Source organism: Salmo trutta, unplaced genomic scaffold (assembly GCF_901001165.1).
Source record: "Salmo trutta unplaced genomic scaffold, fSalTru1.1, whole genome shotgun sequence".
Classification (NCBI taxonomy): domain Eukaryota; kingdom Metazoa; phylum Chordata; class Actinopteri; order Salmoniformes; family Salmonidae; genus Salmo; species Salmo trutta.
Window position 1 is genome coordinate 3,579,663 of NW_021822962.1, and position 24,583 is coordinate 3,604,245.

Sequence of the window (24,583 nt, forward strand, 5' to 3'; positions counted from 1 at the left end):
ACGATGGCTCAATAGCGCTGGTGCTGAAGAGAGTAACAATGGTGGACGCCCTGTACCTGAGGGTACACACATGGAATGTGTCTCAAATGGCACCCTATTCTCCATATAGTGCACTACTTTTGAACAGGTTCCATAGGACTGTGGTCAACAGTAGTGCACTATGTAGGGAATAGGGTGCCAATTTGGGACTCAGCCATGATTAGTCACGCTGTTTCTAAATGTAAGGGTGTGGAGGACTTCGCATGTATTGTTTCTTCTGTGTGTCTAGTTCTCAGATAATGTGTTACTCTGTCTGTCAGGTCAGGTATTCTTCCTGCAGGCTTCCAGGGAGGTAACTTCTTTCCCAGTTTTACGTGCACCAATCAGGTGTGCATGGGTGGGGTTTTGTTTGTAGGCGATATAGACAGCTCTATTCTGATACCTGTAACATTTGTTGCCTCTCAGTGACAGGGAATACATCAGAAGTCGGTTATTTACAGTCGTTTTTCTACTTAAAACATTGGCCTTTGTGTAAATTCAAGCCTTGATTGGATGTTGTAAATTGAGTCTTCCAAGTGGATGCAGCTGTAAACAACTTGGAATCTTAGAAGGTCTGTGTGCGGGTCATGTTGTCCTCAGCCGAGGACTGACCTCACGTTGAACCCCCTTGGAGATACTAGAGGAGACACCAGAGGGCTGAAAACATACAGGTGAGTTGATGGCAGGTGTATGATATATTATCCATCATAGCTGATCACAAATGTTTACATGACAGCTATATGAACATGATTTCCTATATTTTCTATTATTGACAGAATTTTTATGGCATGATTGATTCTTTTTTCTCAATACCAGTTTGGCTATATTGACATACAGAAACGTATCTTGCAGGTGAAACTTAATCCTCCAGATATGGCAGCGCCTGTGAGATACCCTTGGTGGAGAGCATTTGTGACAAGGAAGAGTATTCCAACAACCCAAGAATCTGGTGAGACCCAACCTTCTGGGGAGAAGATGTCTCCTATCTCTTCCAAATCTACACCGGACTCAAAGGGAAACGAAACATTTCCAGATGCAGAAACCTTCGACGATGCAGAGTTTGAGCCGATGTTCAATGAGAAAACTTGTAGACGGAATCTCAAAGTGTCACGTTCTGGACGTTTTAAGGAGAACAGAAGAGTACGGGGGACCATACCTGACAATAACAACTTCAGTGGAAGTGTTGCTGCGACTGCTGTTGCTAAGTAGTCCAGGCTATATCATGATCATTCTACCTGCCAGACTGCAGCCTGTTATGGAGCAATGATGATGCAATTTGAATACATTTTGTGGCATTTTTTAAAGATATAACTTTCATAAATGTTCATCAATTGTACCTATCACCAGGTTAATATATTAGGTATACACCTAATTCATAATATGTTTAGGCCAATGAAGGATGGATACGGAATAGTTATGAAGTATCAAATAATTGTAAAGAAGGATTTCATAATCATTTTGTAGTGAATTCGGGAAGTAGGCCCGTCCGGGACTCAAACCAGGGTCCGGTAACTGTCAAGCCAAGACTTTAATGGTAACGCCAAGAGGTCTGGGTTAAGGTTACTATATTACCACCTTCCTTCAGGAGAGTGTCCCCACACTTCTCTATACCAAGTCTCTCTCATGTGTACACGCCTCTCCGATGGCCTCACGGGTACCATCCCAATTCACTAGGTGTGGGTTAAGGTCTCCTACAATATCGATTTTCAAGTATGTTTTCATATTTCATACACACACAGCCTAAAGCACATGGTATCTAATGTTACAAATATATCCAGCCAGGGTCAATTACTTATTTTGTAATTTGATTGAATAGCTTTTTGTGTGTTTGTTTTCTTGACATGAAGGACATGAGGTGGTTTGATATGAAGGACAAGAGGTGGTTTGATATGAAGGACATGAGGTGGTTTGATATGAAGGACATGAGATGGTTTGATATGAAGGACAAGAGGTGGTTTGATATGAAGGACATGAGATGGTTTGATATGAAGGACAAGAGGTGGTTTGATATGAAGGACATGAGATGGTTTGATATGAAGGACAAGAGGTGGTTTGATATGAAGGACATGAGGTGGTTTGATATGAAGGACATGAGGTGGTTTGATATGAAGGACAAGAGGTGGTTTGATATGAAGGACAAGAGGTGGTTTGATATGAAGGACATGAGGTGGTTTGATATGAAGGACATGAGCTGGTTTGATATGAAGGACATGAGATGGTTTGATATGAAGGACAAGAGGTGGTTTGATATGAAGGACAAGAGGTGGTTTGATATGAAGGACATGAGGTGGTTTGATATGAAGGACTTGAGGTGGTTTGATATGAAGGACATGAGGTGGTTTGATATGAAGGACATGAGGTGGTTTGATATGAAGGACAAGAGGTGGTTTGATATGAAGGACAAGAGGTGGTTTGATATGAAGGACAAGAGGTGGTTTGATATGAAGGACATGAGGTGGTTTGATATGAAGGACTTGAGGTGGTTTGATATGAAGGACATGAGGTGGTTTGATATGAAGGACTTGAGGTGGTTTGATATGAAGGACAAGAGGTGGTTTGATATGAAGGACAAGAGGTGGTTTGATATGAAGGACATGAGGTGGTTTGATATGAAGGACAAGAGGTTGTTTGATATGAAGGACTTGAGGTGGTTTGATATGAAGGACAAGAGGTGGTTTGATATGAAGGACTTGAGATGGTTTGATATGAAGGACATGAGGTGGTTTGATATGAAGGACAAGAGGTGGTTTGATATGAAGGACATGAGGTGGTTTGATATGAAGGACATGAGCTGGTTTGATATGAAGGACTTGAGGTGGTTTGATATGAAGGACTTGAGGTGGTTTGATATGAAGGACTTGAGGTTGTTTGATATGAAGGACTTGAGGTGGTTTGATATGAAGGACTTGAGGTGGTTTGATATGAAGGACATGAGGTGGTTTGATATGAAGGACTTGAGGTGGTTTGATATGAAGGACATGAGGTGGTTTGATATGAAGGACTTGAGGTTGTTTGATATGAAGGACTTGAGGTGGTTTGATATGAAGGACAAGAGGTGGTTTGATATGAAGGACTTGAGGTGGTTTGATATGAAGGACATGAGGTGGTTTGATATGAAGGACTTGAGGTGGTTTGATATGAAGGACAAGAGATGGTTTGATATGAAGGACAAGAGGTGGTTTGATATGAAGGACATGAGGTGGTTTGATATGAAGGACAAGAGGTGGTTTGATATGAAGGACATGAGGTGGTTTGATATGAAGGACAAGAGGTGGTTTGATATGAAGGACTTGAGGTGGTTTGATATGAAGGACATGAGGTGGTTTGATATGAAGGACAAGAGGTGGTTTGATATGAAGGACAAGAGGTGGTTTGATATGAAGGACAAGAGGTGGTTTGATATGAAGGACATGAGGTGGTTTGATATGAAGGACTCACATGCAACCAAACTTTATTTAGATCATGCTGGATTAATCTGATTCTGTTCATACTGTACTAGGCTACCTAAGGTCTAGTATGCACTAATGCAGTGGTTCCCAACCATTTTTTAGTTATTGTACCACCAACTGAATTTAGCTCTGCCTGGAGTACCCCTGAAGTACCCCCTCATGTGTATTTTACCAGTAGGGCTATGGGCGCATGAGTCTTCTCAAGTACCCCTGTGGATAGACCAGGTACCCCCAGGGGTCCTAGTACCACTGGTTGGGAACCACTGCAGTAATGAACTCTTAAAGTGGATGTGAATGAAGGATATGCCAGCATGTACATTAGCTAGTGTTGAGATTTTAAGATAATATTTTAAATGTAAAAAAAAAAAAACCTCTGCATTTTGTACTGCAATGTACGTACGCACACTCACTCAGGAATTACATATGACGTTAATACACCTTTGTTACATATTTATTGTGGATAATATATTTACTATTTAGTCACGATCTCAACATCTCTGTTTTGAATGGACAATGCCTACTGGCATCATTGTTTACAGTCTGCTAAAAGTTTACTTCAGAGATGTATATGAAGAAAAAACATCGACAATATTGTAAATAAATGTGTAAATATGTAATTTGGTTTACTTTGTGTTTTATTTTCACTTAACAATAACAGATATGGTGAAGAAAGCTAAATACATCTAAAATGTTAAATACATCTTAAATAAAATAAAATGTTATTGGTCGCATATACATATTTATCAGATGTTATTGCGGGTATAGCGAAATTCTTATGTTCCTAGCTCCAACAGTGCAGAAGTATCTAACAATACAAAACAATACACACAAATCTAAAAAGTAAAATAATGGAATTAAGAAATATATACATGTTAGGATGGAAGTCCAGAAGTCTAAAAGTCTAAATACGCCTACCTAAAAGTCTAAATACGCCTACCTAAAAGTCTAAATACATCTTGAAGTCTAAATATACCTACTTAAAAGTCTAAATACACCTACCTAAAAGTCTAAATACGCCTACCTAAAAGTTTAAATACGCCTTCCTAAAAGTCTAAATACATCTTGAAGTCTAAATACACCTACCTAAAAGTCTAAATACACCTACCTAAAAGTCTAAATACGCCTACCTAAAAGTTTAAATACGCCTTCCTAAAAGTCTAAATACATCTTGAAGTCTAAATACACCTACCTAAAAGTCTAAATACACCTAAAAGTCTAAATACATTTAGAATTTTCAAGATTCTGGTTTATTCTGGTTTCTAGAAGATCAATGGATGCATGACCTCGAACCACACAATAGTTGTAGCCATTGTCATTGTTCTGTTGCTAGGCCTCTGGGTGTGGTGAAATGTTTAGACAGCAGCTTCCCTGGGGCTGCTGGGGTTATTTTTAAATCATACATTCTTGCCTTATAGAGCACCATTATTAGAAACAGAATTACCTAGGCTTATTACAATAAATTATTGATAGATCTAAATGACCAGTTCCTCCTTACTGGATTCGAGGTAGCTACTGTAACTCATTATGGTTCATGTGAACGGCATGGTTGCTAATGACAGTGCCAGGACCTGATAATGGCTGCTAATGACAGTTCCAGGACCTGATAATGGTTGCTAATGACAGTTCCAGGACCTGATAATGGTTGCTAATGACAGTTCCAGGACCTGATAATGGTTGCTAATGACAGTTCCAGGACCGGATAATGGTTGCTAATGACAGCTCCAGGACCTGATAATGGTTGCTAATGACAGCTCCAGGACCTGATAATGGTTGCTAATGACAGTTCCAGGACCTGATAATGGTTGCTAATGACAGTGCCAGGACCTGATAATGGTTGCTAATGACAGTGCCAGGACCTGATAATGGCTGCTAATGACAGTGCCAGGACCTGATAATGGCTGACTGCGACCTTAGTTAAGTGAAATGTACAGTGTAAAGAAAGGAATGATCTGGTTCATCCTTTTTCGACTCAGATTCACACAGAAGTACATACTGTATTCCCCGTTGCTCTATGTAATCTGCTTATTCATCTGTGTTACAGATGGTGTGAAATAGGGGGACTAATATTTGTGATGGCATTGCTTCTGTGAGCTTTTCACTTCAATTGTTCTCTCCAAGTAAGCAAAGGAGTTGTTCTCCACTTTGGGTATAGGTATAAAAACAGAAGAAAGAGCGCCCTCTACTGTTCATCCTGTACTCTACTATCGGTGCCTCTCCCTTATTAAGGAATTGTTGGCACAGTTGCAACTTGCCCATGTTTGCAGTGGGGGGAAAAAGTTGACATTTTTTAAATAAAAATAAAAGGACAGATTTATGAAAAGTGATTTTATTTCAGTGGCTGACAAATACAGATATTCTTAGGAATACTGTATGATACTTTACAAACTGGTGACACCATCAGCCTTGTGCTTGAACAAAAGACTTGTACTTGAACTAAAGACTTGAATTAACACAAAAATATGTATCTATACAGAAAATCATTGAAATGAATGAATAGATGGGTCACATTGATACGTCTTCAAGGCAGTTGGGGCGGCAGGTAGCCTAGTGGTTAGGCCAGCGTTGGGCCAGTAACCGAAAGGTTGCTGGATCAAATCCCAGAGCTGACAAGGTACAAATCTGTTGTTCTGCCCCTGAACAAGGCAGTTAACCCACTGTTCCCCGGTAGGCTGTCATTGTAAATAAGAATTTGTTCTTCACTGACTTGCCAAGTTAAATAAAACATAAAAAAGGCAATTTCATACCCGCAAAACCCTGAAAAATACCCAAATCACATAAATATATGGCAGTAAATCCTGAGCGCTTCTCAGAACACTTTAATTGTAAATTTAGGACCAACATGTTAATAGGACTAAAGGCTGGTTTATACCTGGGCTAACGACACAGACAGTCGCTAAAAGATATGAATCAATCCTCGTCCTCACCATCGCCTCATCTTACTGAGCTCCAACCAGGGATCCTCTGCCTCGCAAAAACATGAGACATTTCAAGATGGGGAGTGAGGTTAGCCATGTGACTTGAGGGTCCACTAATCCCTGCCGTGTGTAGAGTCCTCTGATGCCTAGCTCTGGTTTGGAGAGCCTCCAGTCATCGTTTAGATCCATTTCCTGGAACGACTCATGGGACCTGGGACCGTTCCGAATCTCCATGATATCAGTGTCAAAGATCAACGTACTCTTAGGGGGGATTTTACCTGCCAAAATACACGTGAGCAATATGACACGATGGTTGTGTCCCAAATGCCATCCTATTTCCTAGTGTACTTATTTCATCCAGAGCGCTCTAGTCAAAAGTAAAGCACTAGGGAAGATTGTCCCATTTGTGGTGCATCTGATGACATTGACCCTTGACACAAAATAATCACCTAGCGAATTAAAGTAATTATGGAATTCAGTGTTTCAGGAGATCACACTAACGTTCACACTAAGGATCAGTTCTGTAATTGGGTATGAAGGGTTAGGTAAGCACTACTGGTAGTCATATGTTAATACATGTGTAATACCTTTTCCCTCTTTGCCATAGGCCAGAGCTGGGGGGATAGTGAGCTCCCTCATCCCTCCTCTCTCCTGAACACATGTTCCTCAGCCCCTTATCCCAACCCTTGATCACCTCTCGGATCCCCAGGGTGAACCACACTGGCTGCTTGTCCCTGTGGTTACGGCTGCCAAGAGTCACACAGATCCATCATAAAAAAAAGAAAAATCAGTAACCAGTAAATTAAAGGACTAGTTCACGCCAGTGGTGGCTGGTGGGAGGAGCTATGGGAGGACGGGCTCATTGTAATGACTGGAATGGAATTCATGGAACGGAGTCAAACATGTGGTTTCCATTTGATACGTTCCATTCCAGCCATTAAAATGAGCCCAACCTCCTATAGCTTCTCCCACCAGCCTCCTCTGGTTCACACGCAAAAACACATAATTACAGTGCTGATGTGCACCATTTTCCAGATTGTATTTAATAGTGGACTAATGAACAAAATACCGAAATATCGTTTTCGATTGGACTGTCCCTTTAACCAACCGGTTAATCAGAAAAACAAACCCATCGATTGTCAATGTCGACAAACATGCAGGTGTTATGGGAGTGTGATCAGGGCAATTCATTATGTGGGCAACTGGGGGGATTTTTTTAGCCAACTTCAAGATCCCATATCAACTCTTGAGTATGACGGACTGGTTGACCATTGGTTAGTCGACTAAGATTGCAGCAACAGGCAACGGAACCTTATCCAATCAACAGAGCATTTCATAACGGTTTCAACAAGTTACGTGGCAGTCAAACGGAGAGGGGTACTTGCAAAATGTTTCCCTTATTCATTTGTGAGACCACCTTTTTTGCGATTGGAGAGAATTTTTGGAGGCCGCACCCAATTTGTAAATAGTTTCTGTTCATTGGAGGACATACATAGTTCCTCCCACATTGTCACGTCCACAGGCCCTAAAACGCAAATCCATTTGACGTCATATAACTGGGCGGGATCTCACGCGATCACATGGAACCCCATTCATGTATGATTTACGTACATTTCTGTCGTATCTAAATGAAACGGGTCCTTTATTTCCGAAAATCTTACTTGGGAATTAAATTCAGTCTCCAGGATCAGCTGTGGCCGGCGTCTTGTTCTAATAAACAAGTAATGAACCTCAGAAACAGATGAAGAATGGAGGGAATCCTATTCAAGTGGACAAATTACATAAGTGGTATGTAGAAACTAAGCAGCTAACTGAGCTTCTGAATAAGTTAGCTTTAAATCAGATTGTTAGCTAGCTAGCTAACAACTAGCTGGACAGGTAATCAGCCAGAAAAACAACATAATCTATCCTTAGGTAGCTAGTTAGCTAATTGTCATTGGATGTTACTGAGTCATATGGTTATATGTCTTGCTCTGTTAGCTAGCTAGCTACTACAGGTTACAATGAATAGTGAATGTTGTAGTTATCAACATCCTTTTTCCTAGGTTGGCAGCCTCGCTGGTTTGTACTGGAAGGAGGGACTTTGTCCTACTATGACTCGCAAGAGGATTCCTGGAAAGGATGCAAGGGAAGCATCAAAATCTCAGTGTGTGAAATACAAGGTTGGTAATTGGTAGCTATTATTGGCTTGGTAAAGACACAGTGGCCTGGGTTATGACAACATGCTAACTGTTGCGTTCCTTTGAACTAGATAGGCTCCACCCTACTGAAGAGTCAATCTGAAGCTTAGTCTATATTGTTTTAGTCCCAAACCTTCCATTTCAAAAACTCTTTCCCACTTCCTGTTTACCTGTGTGCCTATATACACTGCTCCAAAAAATAAAGGGAACACTTAAACAACACAATGTAACTCCAAGTCAATCACACTTCTGTGAAATCAGACTGTCCACTTAGGAAGCAACACTGATTGACAATAAATTTCACATGCTGATGTGCAAATGGAATAGACAACAGGTGGAAATTATAGGCAATTAGCAAGACACCCCCAATAAAGGAGTGGTTCTGCAGGTGGGGACCACAGACCACTTCTCAGTTCCTATGCTTCCTGGCTGATGTTTTGGTCACTTTAGAATGCTGGCGGTGCTTTCACTCTAATGGTAGCATGAGACGGAGTCTACAACCCACACAAGTGGCTCAGGTAGTGCAGCTCATCCAGGATGGCACATCAATGCGAGCTGTGGCTAGAAGATTTGCTGTGTCTGTCAGCGTAGTGTCCAGAGCATGGAGGCGCTACCAGGAGACAGGCCAGTACATCAGGAGACGTGGAGGAGGCCGTAGGAGGGCAACAACCCAGCAGCAGGACCGCTACCTCCGCCTTTGTGCAAGGAGGAGCAGGAGAAGCACTGCCAGAGCCCTGCAAAATGACCTCCAGCAGGCCACAAATGTGCATGTGTCTGCTCAAACGGTCAGAAACAGACTCCATGAGGGTGGTATGAGGGCCCGACGTCCACAGGTGGGGGTTGTGCTTACAGCCCAACACCGTGCAGGACGTTTGGCATTTGCCAGAGAACACCAAGATTGGCAAATTCGCCACTGGCGCCCTGTGCTCTTCACAGATGAAAGCAGGTTCACACTGAGCACGTGACAGACGTGACAGAGTCTGGAGACGCAGTGGAGAACGTTCTGCTGCCTGCAACATCCTCCAGCATGACCGGTTTGGCGGTGGGTCAGTCATGGTGTGGGGTGGCATTTCTTTGGGGGGCTGCACAGCCCTCCATGTGCTCGCCAGAGGTAGCCTGACTGCCATTAGGTACCGAGATGAGATCCTCAGACCCCTTGTGAGACCATATGCTGGTGCGGTTGGCCCTGGGTTCCTCCTAATGCAAGACAATGCTAGACCTCATGTGCCTGGAGTGTGTCAGCAGTTCCTGCAAGAGGAAGGCATTGATACTATGGACTGGCCCGCCCGTTCCCCAGACCTGAATCCAATTGAGCACATCTGGGACATCATGTCTCGCTCCATCCACCAACGCCACGTTGCACCACAGACTGTCCAGGAGTTGGCGGATGCTTTAGTCCAGGTCTGGGAGGACATCCCTCAGGAGACCATCCGCCACCTCATCAGGAGCATGCCCAGGCGTTGTAGGGAGGTCATACAGGCACGTGGAGGCCACACACACTACTGAGCCTCATTTTGACTTGTTTTAAGGACATTACATCAAAGTTGGATCAGCCTGTAGTGTGGTTTTCCACTTTAATTTTGAGTGTGACTCCAAATCCAGACCTCCATGGGTTGATAAATTGGATTTCCATTGATTATTTTTGTGTGATTCTGTTGTCAGCACATTCAACTATGTAAAGAAAAAAGTATTTAATAAGATTATTTATTTCATTCAGATCTAGGATGTGTTGTTTAAGTGTTCCCTTTATTTTTTTGAGCAGTATACATGTGACCAATGACCCAACATATAGTGCGCTCTAGTGTACAAAATACGTGGAATATACAAAGGCAGCCAAACTTTTGACAACATAACAACCACATATGATTGCCAAAGTGTCTCCTACACCAGTGGTTCCCAACCTGGGGCACTTGGCCTATCCACAGGGGGTACTTGAAAAGACTCATGAGCCCATATCCCTACTGGTAAAATACACATGAGGGGGTACTCCAGGCAGAGCTAAATTCAGTTGGTGGTACAGTAACTAAAAAAGGTTGGGAACCACTGTCCTACACCCTTGAGTCTGCTGCTAACTGGGGTTTACCCACCATCTCTCCCTACTAGTCCACTCCTCTGACTTCACACGGGTTGACCTGACCATCCCTGGAGAACAGTACTTCTACCTCAGAGCCATCAACGCAGCGGAGAGGCAGAAATGGCTGGTCGCGTTGGGATCTGCAAAGGCCTGCCTCACAGACAACCGAACCAAGAGAGAGAAAGGTAAGGTGATGGCTTTGGGTTACTCCAAACAAGTCTGAAAACACACAATAGCTTGACTGAAACACGATTTCATGCTGTTGTGTGGGTATTTTATTTGGCTTGGTTTTACCTGTTGTAGCTGTGCCTGTCATGGACATGTAGGTCTACATGGGTGACCTGCTAAAAGCTATCCAACTGACTTCATGAAATGAATGTTTATATTCCTCAACTGGTGGCTTGAGGGAGGGACAAATAAAATCAAGTTTCCTGAGCAAAACCCCCCCCAAAACAAGGTGTTTATTTGTTGTACATGAGACTGTAAAATCTGTTCCAAAGTATTCCCACGCATAATAGAGACGTGATTGTATAAATGTAAGCAAGGTTTGAAATTATTATGTTTTAGTCAAATATATTTTGGGGATTCTTGCAGTCAATTTTCAGTCTTCAAATAATTTTTAATTATGTTCCGGCCCCCTGACCATCCACTCAATAAAATAATTGTCCCGCTGCTGACTAGTTGATGATCTACAGCAAGTAAGTGAGAACCTCCGCATCCCAAATGGCATCTATTCCCATATAGTGCACTACTTGCCTATTGACCCTGGTCAAAAGTAGTGCACTAAATAGGGAATAGGGTGTCATTTGGGACGTAACCAGTAAAAGGAATTTCCAGGTGAACAAAAGAGAAGAGCCGTCTCAGTTAAAGCCAATCCTGGTTATTACAAGTTATAACAGGGAGACGCCTCCAGCACAGCAGCAGAGAAAATGTCTACCTGGCCTTCTCTGAGACTCTAAATCCTAGTCAGCAGACAGCTGTTCTGTAAACACCAGCCCAGAAGGCTTGTATGAAGTCAAAACAAAAGGCAGTGACTGTCAGCTTCTACAGAATCACAGTGTTTCAGACAACACGATAATAATCAGTGTGTTTAGTCCTTGTACCTCCAGTCTGGCGTCAATCACTATCAACAGATATGAGTTTAATCCATAACATACAGCATCCAGTCTAGTGACCATCAACCTGAGAGCCACCAACAGAACACTGGACATTGTGTATTATAGAGAGCCACCAACAGAACACTGGACATTGTGTATTATAGAGAGCCACCAACAGAACACTGGACATTGTGTATTATAGAGAGCCACCAACAGAACACTGGACATTGTGTATTATAGAGAGCCACCAACAGAACACTGGACATTGGGTATTATAGAGAGCCACCAACAGAACACTGGACATTGTGTATTATAGAGAGCCACCAACAGAACACTGGACATTGTGTATTATAGAGAGCCACCAACAGAACACTGGACATTGTGTATTATAGAGAGCCACCAACAGAACACTGGACATTGTGTATTATAGAGAGCCACCAACAGAACACTGGACATTGTGTATTATAGAGAGCCACCAACAGAACACTGGACATTGTGTATTATAGAGAGGGAAATGTATGCAGAGAATATGATCATTATTCATCTTAAATATTCACATAACACAACCAAGGATATTTTCAAGAAGTGACATCACATATCTCTCTCTCTCTCCATCAGAGCACCAGGAGAACACAGACGCTCTGAAGACCAAGATGTCAGAGTTGAGGCTGTACTGTGACCTTCTCCTCCAGCAAGTTAACCAGATCAAGGACAGTGAGGAGACTGAGGAGGTAAGACAGAGAGCGGGGTGAGGTTTCAATGGCCTATTTACTCTCTGTGCAACCATAAAACCTTTTCTCACTGAGTTCAGTGTGTATGCTCTGTTTGAGTCGCCAGTGGATTATGTTGCTATGCAAATGGCCAGTCACTTTTACAGCACAAGCAAGGGATAAGGAATGGCATAAGCAATCTGCTTAGGAGTTGATAGTTGTGTGTATCTGTGTGTCTGTTTCAGGCTGGGGAGAACCCTGGCACCATGGTGAAGTCTACATGCACCACCTTCATCAAGACGTTGGAGGAGTGCATGCTGATCGCCAACCACACCTTCAGCTCAGACCAGGCCACCAAGACCCCACCCGGGTCACCTCCCGTGGCAACCATCAAACCCCAGAAGGTACCGGCGTACACATGGAGATACCAAAGGTTTTTATAACTAAACCAAGATGGACCACAGCCCGTCGTTTTAAATGGGAACAAATGAGTCATATTGGGCAGAACAAGCAAGGAGGTGGGCAGAGCCAAGCACGAACTAGCGAGATCCTATTGGCGCGTTCTAGCATTCCTTTGCATATTTGTAGTAGGGAACGCCTACACTGAAGTGAGCATGTGCAACAACTTAATTTAAATTTGCACTCCTAAGTAACAACAATTTTAAAACTTTGGCAAACTGTAAAGTCTGCAAAACTTAGTCCACTCTGTTTGTAACATGTTTTGGTAACAACTGTATTGAGATCAAATGTTTAATTGATGAGAAAATTAGCAGAATGTCGGCCAAAATCCATCTCGTTCCATCTTCACCCACTGCTGGCCACTGGGCTTCCTCTCACCACCATATTTGGTAGTGAGTGGAAACGCCAAGTGGATGCTTCACATTTATACATGTGGTGAAATATCTGTTTCATTGTTCTATCTGTGTGGAGAGTTTAAATCCTGACAGACGGCAGATGTTTAGTTATGTTGCTACGATGCAATGTCCATTTGAGGGTTCTGTTTTATGTCATTCTATGGGTATAAGGGCAATTCTAGGTTTGATTCTAAAATGACCGTAAGATCCATATTGACATAAGAGTTTCTAAACCCAGAGGTGCAACATTGTGAGACTTCCGAGAACGCTTTCGAAACAGACCAGGCTGGGATTTGGTGTTTTATAAGTCTGAGAGAAGTGAAAAATGATTCTTTAGTTGTTAATTTTCTCGAAATCTAAAGGCTCAACCTAGATTGGAGCCAATATCTTAAGTAGTTTAACATGTTATTACTCCAACCTTGTGACAAAAGGATGTTTTCATTTTCGTCAAAAACAACTTATTATCGAAGGAATACCTTTTTTAAAAATGTATTTCACCTTTATTTAACCAGGTAGGCTAGTTGAGAACAAGTTCTCATTTACAACTGCGACCTGGCCAAGATAAAACAAAGCAGTGAAACACAAACAACAACACAGAGTTCCACATGGAATAAACAAACATACAGTCAATAATACAGTAGAAAAGTCTATATACAGTGTGCAAATGAGGTAGGATAACGGAGGTAAGGCAATAAATAGGCCGTAGTGGCGAAATAATTACAATATAGCAATTAAACACTGGAGTGATAGATGTGCAGAAGATGAGTGTACAAGTAGAGATACTGGGGTGCAAAGGTGCAAAAACAAATAAAATAGAAAACAGTATGGGGATGAGGTAGTTGGATGGGCTATTTACAGATAGGCTATGTGCAGTGATCTGTGGGCTGCTCTGACAGCTGGTGCTTAAAGTTAGTGAGGGAGATATGAGTCTCCAGCTTCAGTGATTTTTGCAGTTCGTTCCAGTCATCGGCAGCAGAGAACTGGAAGGAAAAGCGGCCGAAGGCGTAATTGACTTTGGGGGTGATCAGTGAAATATACCTTCTGGAGCGCGTGCCACAGGTGGGTGCTGCTATGGTGACCAGTGAGCTGAGATAAGGTGGGGCTTTACCTAGCAAAGACTTATAGATGACCTGGAGCCAGTGGGTTTGACGACGAATATGAAGCGAGGGCCAGCCAACGAGAGCATACAGGTTGCAGTGGTAGTATATGGGGCTTTGGTGACAAAACGGATGGCACTGTGATACACTGCATCCAATTTGCTGAGTAGAGTGTTGGAGGCTATTTTGTAAATGACATCGCCGAAATCAAGGATCGGTAGGATAGTCTGTTTTACGAGGGTATGTTTGTCAGCATGAGTGAAGGATGCTTTGTTGCGAAATGGGAAGCTGATTCTAGATTTAATTTTGGATTGGAGATGCTTAATGTGAGTCTGGAAGGAGAGTTTACAGTCTAATCAGACACCTAGGTATTTGTAGTTGTCCACATATTCTAAGTCAGAACCGTCCATAGTAGTGATGCTGGGCGGGCGAGCAGGTGTGGGCAGCGATCGGTTGAAGAGTATGCATTTAGTTTTACTTGCATTTAAGAGCAGTTGGAGGCCACGGAAGGAGAGTTGTATGGCATTGAAGCTTGTCTGGAGGTTAGTTAACAGTGTCCAAAGAAGGGCCAGAAGTATACAGAATGGTGTCGTCTGCATAGAGGTGGATCAGAGAATCACCAGCAGCAAGAGCGACGTCATTGATGTATACAGAGAAAAGAGTCGGCCCGAGGATTGAACCCTGTGGCACCCCCCATAGAGACTGACAGAGGTCCAGACAACAGGCCCTCCGATTTGACACACTGAACTCTGTCTGCGAAGTAGTTGGTGAACCAGGCGAGGCAGTCATTTCAGAAACCAAGGCTGTTGAGTCTGCTGATAAGAATGTGGTGATTGACAGAGTCGAAAGCCTTGGCCAGGTCGATGAATATGGCTGCACAGTATTGTTTCTTATCGATGGCGGTTATGTCGTTTAGGACCTTGAACGTGGCTGAGGTGCACCCATGACCAGCTCTGAAACCAGATTGCATAGCGTAGAAGGTACGGTGGGATTTGAAATGGTCGGTGATCTGTTTGTTAACTTGGCTTTCGAAGACCTTTAGAAAGGCAGGGTAGGATAGATATAGGTCTGTAGCAGTTTGGGTCAAGAGTGTCTCCCCCTTTGAAGACGGGGATCTTTGGGGATCTCAGACATACGAAAGAGAGGTTGAACAGGCTACTATTAGGGGTTTCAACAATTTCGGCAGATCATTTTAGAAAGAGAGGGTCCAGATTGTCTAGCCCGGCTGATTTGTAGGGGTCCAGATTTTGCAGCTCTTTCAGAACATCAGCTATCTGGATTTGGGTGAAGGAGAAATGGGGGAGGTTTGGGCAAGTTGCTGTGGGGGGTGCAGGGCTGTTGACTGGGGTAGGGGTAGCCAGGTGGAAAGCATGGCCAGCCGTAGAAAAATGCTTATTGAAATTCTCAATTATCGTGGATTTATCGGTGGTGAGTGTTTCCTAGCCTCAGTTTAGTGGGCAGCTGAGAGGAGGTGCTCTTATTCTCCATGGACTTTACAGTGTCCCAGAACTTTTTTGAGTTTGTGCTACAGGATGCAAATTTCTGTTTGAAAAGGCTAGCCTTTTCTTTCCTAACTGCCTGTGTATATTGGTTCCTAACTTTCCTGAAAAGTTGCATATCGCGGGGACTAATATACACAGATGCTAGTGCAGTCCGCCACAGGAGGTTTTTGTGCTGGTCAAGGGCAGTCAGGTCTGGAGTGAACCAGGGGCTATATCTGTTCCTGGTTCTACATTTTGATTTGACGGCCTGCACATGCTCAGTTTGGTGCGAGACGACTGTGATTCTACACATGAGCTTAGCTAGCCAACGTTTTGTCTTCATACTGCTCTGTCTTTGGCTAATGTGCTATTTTTTTGGTTCCACAGGTCAAACCTGTCAATCAATCAAATCAGGAAAAGTAGGTGGCTCTCTTTTCAGAAGTTTTGTTTGAAGCTAACTTGTTGCTCACGTTCTCAACCTACACCAGCACTCCCTTATCTCCATCTTCCATGAATTGTTACATGTCCACTGACTGCATGAAACTACAGCATTAGATATGTATCCATAACTCTGTGGCCGGGATGTGGGGGGTTATTGTCTTGTTCTCCGGGATGTGGGGGGTTATTGTCTTGTTCTCCGGGATGTGGGGGGTTATTGTCTTGTTCTCCGGGATGTGGGGGGTTATTGTCTTGTTCTCCGGGATGTGGGGGGTTATTGTCTTGTTCTCCGGGATGTGGGGGGTTATTGTCTTGTTCTCCGGGATGTGGGGGGTTATTGTCTTGTTCTCCGGGATGTGGGGGGGTTATTGTCTTGTTCTCTGGGATGTGGGGGGTTATTGTCTTGTTCTCCGGGATGTGGGGGGTTATTGTCTTGTTCTCCGGGATGTGGGGGGGTATTGTCTTGTTTTCCGGGATGTGGGGGGGTATTGTCTTGTTCTCCGGGATGTGGGGGGTTATTGTCTTGTTCTCCGGGATGTGGGGGGTTATTGTCTTGTTCTCCGGGATGTGGGGGGTTATTGTCTTGTTCTCCGGGATGTGGGGGGTTATTGTCTTGTTCTCCGGGATGTGGGGGGTTATTGTCTTGTTCTCTGGGATGTGGGGGGTTATTGTCTTGTTCTCCGGGATGTGGGGGGGTATTGTCTTGTTTTCCGGGATGTGGGGGGGGTATTGTCTTGTTTTCCGGGATGTGGGGGGGGTATTGTCTTGTTTTCCGGGATGTGGGGGGGTTATTGTCTTGTTTTCCGGGATGTGGGGGGGTTATTGTCTTGTTTTCCGGGATGTGGGGGGGTTATTGTCTTGTTCTCCGGGATGTGGGGTTTATTGTCTTGTTCTCCAGACACAGGGAGTTAAAAGAAATCTCAGGAGGATCTGTAACACATGACAACCAGAGCCTTGACTCTGGAGCAGAGGGACCAGACCAACTAGACGGACCAGACACTCTCCCTGAGAGAACCACCCAAACACCCCCAACAGGTCTCTCATTTAAATACACTTGCCCTTTCAAATGTACGTGTATATACACACACACACACACACACCCTGTATGTAAACCAGAATCACCTCTAAAGCATGAGACCTTTTACTGCTCACCATACAGGAGTTCTGTAGAAAGAGGACCAGCTGAAGTTAGTAATGTAATGTCTTCTAGAGTTCTGTAGAAAGAGGACCAGCTGAAGTTGGTAATGTAATGTCTTCTAGATGGGAGACGATGATGGATGCCCAGCAGCTTTATTATATTTATCTTGCCGTTGATTAAAATAATGGACCCCAATGTACGAAGCTAGATGTATCACTGGCACATGATAAATGTGGAACTCAGAAAGTGCTTCTTTCACAATATGGCACACCTAGACTTTTAAGGTAGTGGTTTAGAGTTTTCCTTGAAATGGCATTGACAATTTCTGCTTGAATGGGTTTCACATGCCAGTTGCTATGGCTCATACATGCCAACTGGAACAGAACATTTGTAAACATGTTGTGTGTGTGTCTCTGTGCCATACAGAAAATAGCCCAGCCGGCATGGACCACCAGGGCCCTGAGGAGTCTGCAGTGGAAGAGGAGGCCACTACCCAAACCACCCACACAAACCCTGACCCAGAACACACCGACCAACCAGCACAACAGGAAGAGGAGGAGGAATTCAAAGAGGTGGAGCAGGAAATGAACAACGCCCAAGAAGAAGAGAAACAAGAAGTGACCCAGAACCAACAGGAAGCTGTCACTGACCAAGAGGAAGCCAAGCTGGAGGAGGAGCAGCCTGCCCAGCCACAGGAAGAAGAGAGAGAAGAGGAGGAGGAGGAGACAGAGCAGGTGGACACATTCTTCAGTACGATGAGTCACAGGTATGGGGACACACTGCAGGAGGGACACATACTGTAGACCTTACGGTGTAGGGTGAAGTGGACCCTAGAATTCTGATCTGTGGTCAGTTTTGCATTTCCCCCACTAATGGTTAAAGGGATAGTTCGGGATTTTGGCAGTGTAGCGTTAGCTCAAAGACTGGAAGTCTTAGGTATCTGCTAGCATGCTAGCTGATGCAGATGACATTTTCTTTGCGCTAAGCTAGTTAGCATTGGCTCACGAAACTCCCTCCAACTTCCTTCATATTGAACACATAGACATCATTGTATTAAGGTAAAATATTTTGCTAAATATCTTGAAATAAGAGAAATTACTTGTATTAAGCGTATTTTTGGTTAAAATATGCACAATTAGCCTGGTACAGGGAAAAAAGAAGGAAAAGTCAACATAAGATATTTAGGCTTGCCTAGATTTCACTTGTTGCATTGTAGGATTGGGGGAGGAGAAGCTGATCCTAGACCTGTAACTCGGAAAACTTCACCCCAGAGTGTAGGTGTTTTACTACTGCGGTCAATGCTAATATTTCACAAGCAGTAACTAGATAGAACAAGGACCAACACATACACTAATCAATTAATCCCCATATTTCCTATAATTATTCTAGGTACTGTAATGATGTTGATTACACAAGGAGGTATTTATTATTGAGATTAATGCATTTAGTGTGTTCAGATTATGCTGCGAATTGTGCTACTCTGATATATACTGTTTAGGTCCAATGCTAATGCTTTGGGTATGAAAGGGCAAAGGTCATTTTTCCATGCCTGCGAAAACAGAAAGGGAGAACTAGCCTGGTCCCAGATCTTTGTGCTCTTGCCAACTCTGTTGCTGTTAATGACTGACTAGGTTAAAACAGAGCAAGTTTTATGACTTTTAAACCCATTTGAACATATAACAAGTTTTACACTGGTGTGTTCTCTGTTGATCACATGACTATTACAGAGATGCCCTCATCTGATTTTGGGGTTGTTGTTTTTTTGGTAATCATTTATTTCACTCTTTCTTTTCATTTTGATGACATTTGAAAGCCCCTTTTTAACAGTGTTATTCAGCATTAAGATGGGATTTCAATGATCATAACCTTGAATTGAATGATCATAAATGTGATATGAATGATCATAACCGTGATGTTCACTTATGATATTACAGTATTCCAATGACGGGGAGAGACAATGTAAGCAGTGTTAACGTGTTTAAGTGCAGTAAACATCGAACACAGAACTAGTGAAAATGAAAACCTTAGAACAACGCCATAGAGGTTGGGGAACATAGAAGATATGCTTTTGGTACATTATAACTATTTATTATACAGGTGTATCTAAGTTAGAGACAAGAACTCAAAACAAGTATTAAATCACCCAATAGCCTGACAGCATGGTCTTGTGTGGAGGCTATTTTTGGCTTTGGTTGTATCTGTTTCTTTTCTGTTTTGGTTTGATTGAATGAAATAAAGGTTGTCGATGCTGGACCTCACTAATATCTCCCCTTGTTTGAATCTCTCTGACTTCTCTTTAGATTTAGTGATATAAGACTGGACGGTGACAGTGGTATCCCTACACAAGCCTTTTTGGACTCATGCTATGCAATAGTGCCTGTATTAGGTAGGACGGTCACTTCACTCATCTGTCTGTCTCTTCCTCCATCTTTTTTTCCCTTTTTTTTCAATCATACCATCTTTTCTGAAACATGTTGTAAATAATCTTTTCCACCTGGTGGTGGTGCATGCTCTATCCATCATGTTTCCTTCCTTCAGTCTCCTCTCCTCTCACACGTTCATACTGTTCTCTCCTCGTCTGCATCTAATTGATCATCCTATTGGATGTGTTCTCTGGTTGACTGGAGACATTTCTTTCTCTTACTTACTAATCAAGTGGATGGGTTTCCTGGGAGGGTGTGTGTGTGTGAGTCTGGAGTGTAATCCATCTTGAAGTCATACAACACCCCTCTGTCCACTGTTCGTGTGATCCGACCCACCGTAATGCATGTCACTGTGATAAACTATAGACAGCTACTGGTATGTATTGTATGTTACACACATTGCTCTGGATCTTCCAGGCTTACGATCTCTTCCATGTTATACGTAGTAGATTTGTCAATTTACTCTTCTATTGAAGTCTACATTCATTTGTAATGGTTCCTGGGGAATAAAACACCGTACGGGGTCCCGGACACAGATTAACACACATTCTTGACACAAAAGCATTTAATGGAGATTCTCTGTCAAACTGTTTTTTAGTCCAGGACTAGCCTTAATGTGTCCGTGAAACCGCCCCACAAGGCCAAAAATAGTGAAACAAAAATATCCAGCATTGAAGTGACATTGGACTCTCTCTCCTCAGACAAACTAGGATCCACAGTATTTGGTCCAGTAAAAATGGATTTTACAGGCAACATCAAGGTAAGAGGAAAGACTGTCTTGTCTTCAATGTTAGATTTTTACATTACAGGAAATTAAAGTTAGATTAAGTTTACTAAAGCCTACCTTTTTTTTAAAAGCTGTTCAAATCAGCATAACATTCTGGGTGTGGATGTTGTATAAGCCTCTGTCTGGTATCAACAGTTCTCTAAATGACCACAAGAGGGACTCTCCTCCCTCCATGAAGTTACAATGGGAACAAATGGACTTTTACACCCACCGGTTCTGTCCCAAATGGCACCCTATTCCCTATATACGGTAGCGCAGTACAGAAGTAGTGCACTACAGAGGGAATAGGGTCCTTAACCTGCCCTGTGAGCTCTTCAGTTGGGCAGAATACACTCTAAACACAGACTGTTCTAACAGTGATATATTGTCATTAGGCAGTGCTGTGTGTATAAACCACTGGAACATTTCACTAGCAGAGCTTTACCAGAAGTATTTTACTCTACCGCCACCAAGAAATAACAAGCTATGGTTTCCAGTGTTGTCATGGAACAAGTAAACCTGTTAAGTGGCAACACGACACGACCAACCAGATTTAGAAACCTAGAAGAACTGCTGGGGCTGCGTACCAAACGGCCCCCTATTCCCTATGTAGTGCTACTTTTGACCAGGGTGCACATAGTGCACTATAAAGGGAATAGGGTGCCATTTGGTCGGCAGACATTGTCTTTATGATGACAAGTCCTTCTGTCTCTCTGTGTGGCTGTCTGTAGAAGATCCACCAGAAGCTGTCGTCGGACCCGGGCAGCTTCCCCACACTGCAGACCATAGTGCTCCACGAGGTGCAGACCGACGTGGCCCGCGTCCGCAACTCAGCCACCGAGGCCCTGCTGTGGCTCAAACGAGGACTCAAGTTCCTCAAGGAGTTCCTGTCCCTGGTCAACTCTGGGGAAAGGGATATCCCCGGAGCGCTGGGTGAGTTAGCATAGCAACACTGTGGTACACACACACACACACACACACACACGGTTAATGGTTAGGTGATAGTCCTCTTTTGGTTTGATCTCATATAGTGTATTACATAATGTCCTCTGTATTCCTTACACACTCCCCTCCTTCATCCATTCAGGTAATGCTTATGGACGGAGTCTGCGGCAGTATCATGGATGGGTTGTGCGAGGTGTATTTGCTGTGAGTAATACTTGATAATCAGTCTTCAAGCTCTTTTTAGAGAAGCAGTTTATAGTTGGAAAAAGTATCCCACCATAAGATCATGCCCACTTTGGCGGGCGTGTCTGTTCGTGCGCACACTAAGGCTATTATAGTCAACTGAAACAAACTAATGAAGGAAAAAAAACTATTTAGTAAACGGAAATAAAATAGTTAACCTGTTATATTTGAATCCAAAACAAACTAAAATAAAAACATGAATTATGTTAATTTTTTGTGAGGCAAAATTGGAGTTTAAGGATTTTTTTCCAATGGGGTTTTCAAGCTTCTGAATCTGGTGGATCACATTGAAATAGACTTTATAATTTAAAGGAAGACTCAGCAAGAGGAGGAGCAGCACTGCAGATATTGGGCGCGTTTGAGTGGTAAGTCTAAAACAACCGACTGTAGATGGAAGTCAAGGAGTGGAGTCGGGGGGGAGGTGCATTTGCGACAGCCAAAAGTCGGACACAAATGTAGTTCTTTAACAGCAAGGCTCAGATCAACATGGCAGTGTTGCCATTGTTTATAAAAAAGGTTTTCTTTATAATGTATCTAACCCCTATATTACACAAACTGAAGTAATGGTAATTTACTGAACAAAAATATAAATGCAACATGTAAAGTGTTGGTCCCATGTTTCATGAGCTGAAATAAGATTCCAGAAATTTAATAGGCACAAAAGCTTATTTCTTTGAAATTTTGTGCACAAATTTGTTTACATCCCTGATAGTGAGCATTTCTCCCTTGCCAAGATAATCTCAGAAGAAGAATAGACTGACGAGTTTCAGAAAGTTTTGTTTCTGGCCATTTTGAGCCTGTAATTGAACCCACAAATGCTGACGCTCCAGATACTCAACTAGTCTAAAGAAGGCCAGTTTATTGCTTCTTTAATCAGAACAACAGTTTTCAGCTGTGCTAACATAATTGCAAAAGGGTTTTCTAATGATCAATTAGCCTTTTAAAATTCTAAACTTGGATTAGCTAACACAACGTGCCATTGGAACACAGGAGTGATGGTTGCTGACAATGGGCCTCTGTACGCCTATGAAGATAATCCATTAAAAATCAGCCGTTTCCAGCTACAATAGTCATGTACAACATTAACAACGTTATTTTAATGGACAACAAAGTGCTTTTCTTTCAAAACAAGGACATTTCTAAGTGACCCCAAACTTTTGAACAGTAGTGTAAGTACAAACCTATAGTAACCTTGGTGTGTTCGTGTGTGAGACTTATTGACACTTTATCTCTCCGTTCCCAGCTGGCTCTCCGAGCAGCGCCATCATACAGCAGCTTTGCGGCGGCTCTGGTGTCCAGAGAGGGGGATGAACTGAAAGAAGGATTCAACACAGGCATGCACCGGGACCTGGGGGTCTACCTGCCTGCCATGGAGAAACAACTGGCCATCCTGGATGCCCTGTATGAAGAATACAACCTGGAGTCAGATGAGGTGGTCTGAGAGGAGGAGACGAGATCCCAACTGGTGGCCTGGGAGGAGGAGACGAGATCCCAACTGGTGGCCTGGGAGGAGGAGACGAGATCCCAACTGGTGGCCTGGGAGGAGGAGACGAGATCCCAACTGGTGGCCTGGGAGGAGGAGACGAGATCCCAACTGGTGGCCTGGGAGGAGGAGACGAGATCCCAACTGGTGGCCTGGGAGGAGGAGACGAGATCCCAACTGGTGGCCTGGGAGGAGGAGACGAGATCCCAACTGGTGGCCTGGGAGGAGGAGACGAGATCCCAACTGGTGGCCTGAGAGGAGGAGACGAGATCCCAACTGGTGGCCTGAGAGGAGGAGACGAGATCCCAACTGGTGGCCTGGGAGGAGGAGACGAGATCCCAACTGGTGGCCTGGGAGGAGGAGACGAGATCCCAACTGGTGGCCTGAGAGGAGCGCTACCAGAGGAAGAAGAGAGCCCTCAGACTCAGACCATCTGGGATACACTGACGGAGGAGGAGGGAGAGGAGAACCCTCTTCAGGATGCAGAAACTTAAACCCTGGAGGTGTGGGCTTGGTAGAATGCTCACTAGATTAGCCAATCAGAGCCATCTGGAGGATAGAGGGGTGTGATTGAGTATGAGCATGCTCGGTGTAAGATGAGGTATTGTCTCACATTCCTAACTCTGGAACAATGCAAGGTCTAATGGCCGTAGAGGGACTAGGTTTTGGAGGGAGGACATTTTCAGGTTTTCCTTCTAGTGGTTTACGCTTAGTACTTCCAATTACAAAGGGTGCACTGTTGTACAGATGGTGGTCTTCTGATGGAGCACATTTCCTGGTGACGGATGCACACTTTCCACTCCGTTATAGTGACTTTGACTGTACTTGATGTAGTGTACAGTACTTTAGACTCAGGCTCTTTTCCCTCCTGTGACTTCCATTATGAACAGCTGCACCATTGGTTGGTGAGAATGCACAAATATGGACTTTTACTTTAAATTGAGGCTGATATTGTTATTATTGACAGCATTATTTGACAGCCTACATAGGCTGTATATAATGAACTGCATACAACACTGAAGAGTATAATGTAGCGGTGTTAGTATTGATCCCTGCTGAACTCCATACACCCATATACTGTATCTACATGGATGACCTACGTACCACCAACCCACCTCCTCCCTCCCTCCCTCCACAACCCACCTCCTCCCTCCCTCCCTCCACAACCCACCTCCTCCCTCCCTCCCTCCACAACCCACCTCCTCCCTCCCTCCCTCCACAACCCACCTCCTCCCTCCCTCCCTCCCTCCACAACCCTCCTCCCTCCCTCCC

The 24,583-nt window shown here is 43.5% G+C and overlaps 2 protein-coding genes and 1 pseudogene across 6 annotated transcripts; 2 read left to right on the plus strand and 1 right to left on the minus strand.

Annotated features, from left to right (window-relative positions):
- Positions 1 to 410: 410 nt before the first annotated feature.
- Positions 411 to 4,084, plus strand: LOC115187727 (uncharacterized). Of its 5 annotated transcripts, none has more exons than XM_029746730.1 (3): positions 411 to 689; positions 871 to 2,689; positions 2,738 to 4,084. In XM_029746730.1, the coding sequence occupies exons 2-3, from the start codon at positions 1,860 to 1,862 to the stop codon at positions 3,495 to 3,497; spliced, it is 1,590 nt and encodes a 529-aa protein (XP_029602590.1). In that variant the 5' UTR covers positions 411 to 689; positions 871 to 1,859; the 3' UTR covers positions 3,498 to 4,084. The 5 variants fall into 5 exon arrangements, with proteins under 5 accessions (XP_029602590.1, XP_029602591.1, XP_029602592.1 ...); XM_029746731.1 differs by having other exon boundaries at positions 871 to 2,641; XM_029746732.1 differs by having other exon boundaries at positions 871 to 2,641; positions 2,834 to 4,084.
- Positions 4,085 to 6,292: 2,208 nt separating this feature from the next.
- Positions 6,293 to 7,974, minus strand: LOC115187651 (peptidyl-prolyl cis-trans isomerase FKBP14-like; annotated as a pseudogene).
- Positions 7,948 to 23,277, plus strand: plekha8 (pleckstrin homology domain containing, family A (phosphoinositide binding specific) member 8). The gene is made up of 13 exons (XM_029746728.1): positions 7,948 to 8,170; positions 8,428 to 8,544; positions 10,666 to 10,821; positions 12,352 to 12,464; positions 12,689 to 12,847; positions 16,263 to 16,294; positions 17,212 to 17,348; positions 17,878 to 18,217; positions 19,752 to 19,837; positions 20,576 to 20,634; positions 21,372 to 21,573; positions 21,728 to 21,789; positions 23,072 to 23,277. Exons 1-13 carry the CDS (start codon positions 8,131 to 8,133, stop codon positions 23,267 to 23,269), a joined length of 1,701 nt encoding a protein of 566 aa, XP_029602588.1. The 5' UTR covers positions 7,948 to 8,130; the 3' UTR covers positions 23,270 to 23,277.
- The last annotated feature ends 1,306 nt before the right edge of the window (positions 23,278 to 24,583 follow it).

Excerpts from the sequence above, each read along its gene's own strand:
- LOC115187727 (XM_029746729.1), top strand. The coding sequence starts at position 1,860 with ATGAAGGACATGAGGTGGTTTGATATGAAGGACAAGAGGTGGTTTGAT.
- plekha8 (XM_029746728.1), top strand. The coding sequence starts at position 8,131 with ATGGAGGGAATCCTATTCAAGTGGACAAATTACATAAGTG. Across the intron at positions 19,838-20,575 it reads TGCAATAGTGCCTGTATTAG|ACAAACTAGGATCCACAGTA; the intron begins GTAGGACGGTCA and ends CTCTCTCCTCAG. Across the intron at positions 20,635-21,371 it reads ATTTTACAGGCAACATCAAG|AAGATCCACCAGAAGCTGTC; the intron begins GTAAGAGGAAAG and ends GGCTGTCTGTAG.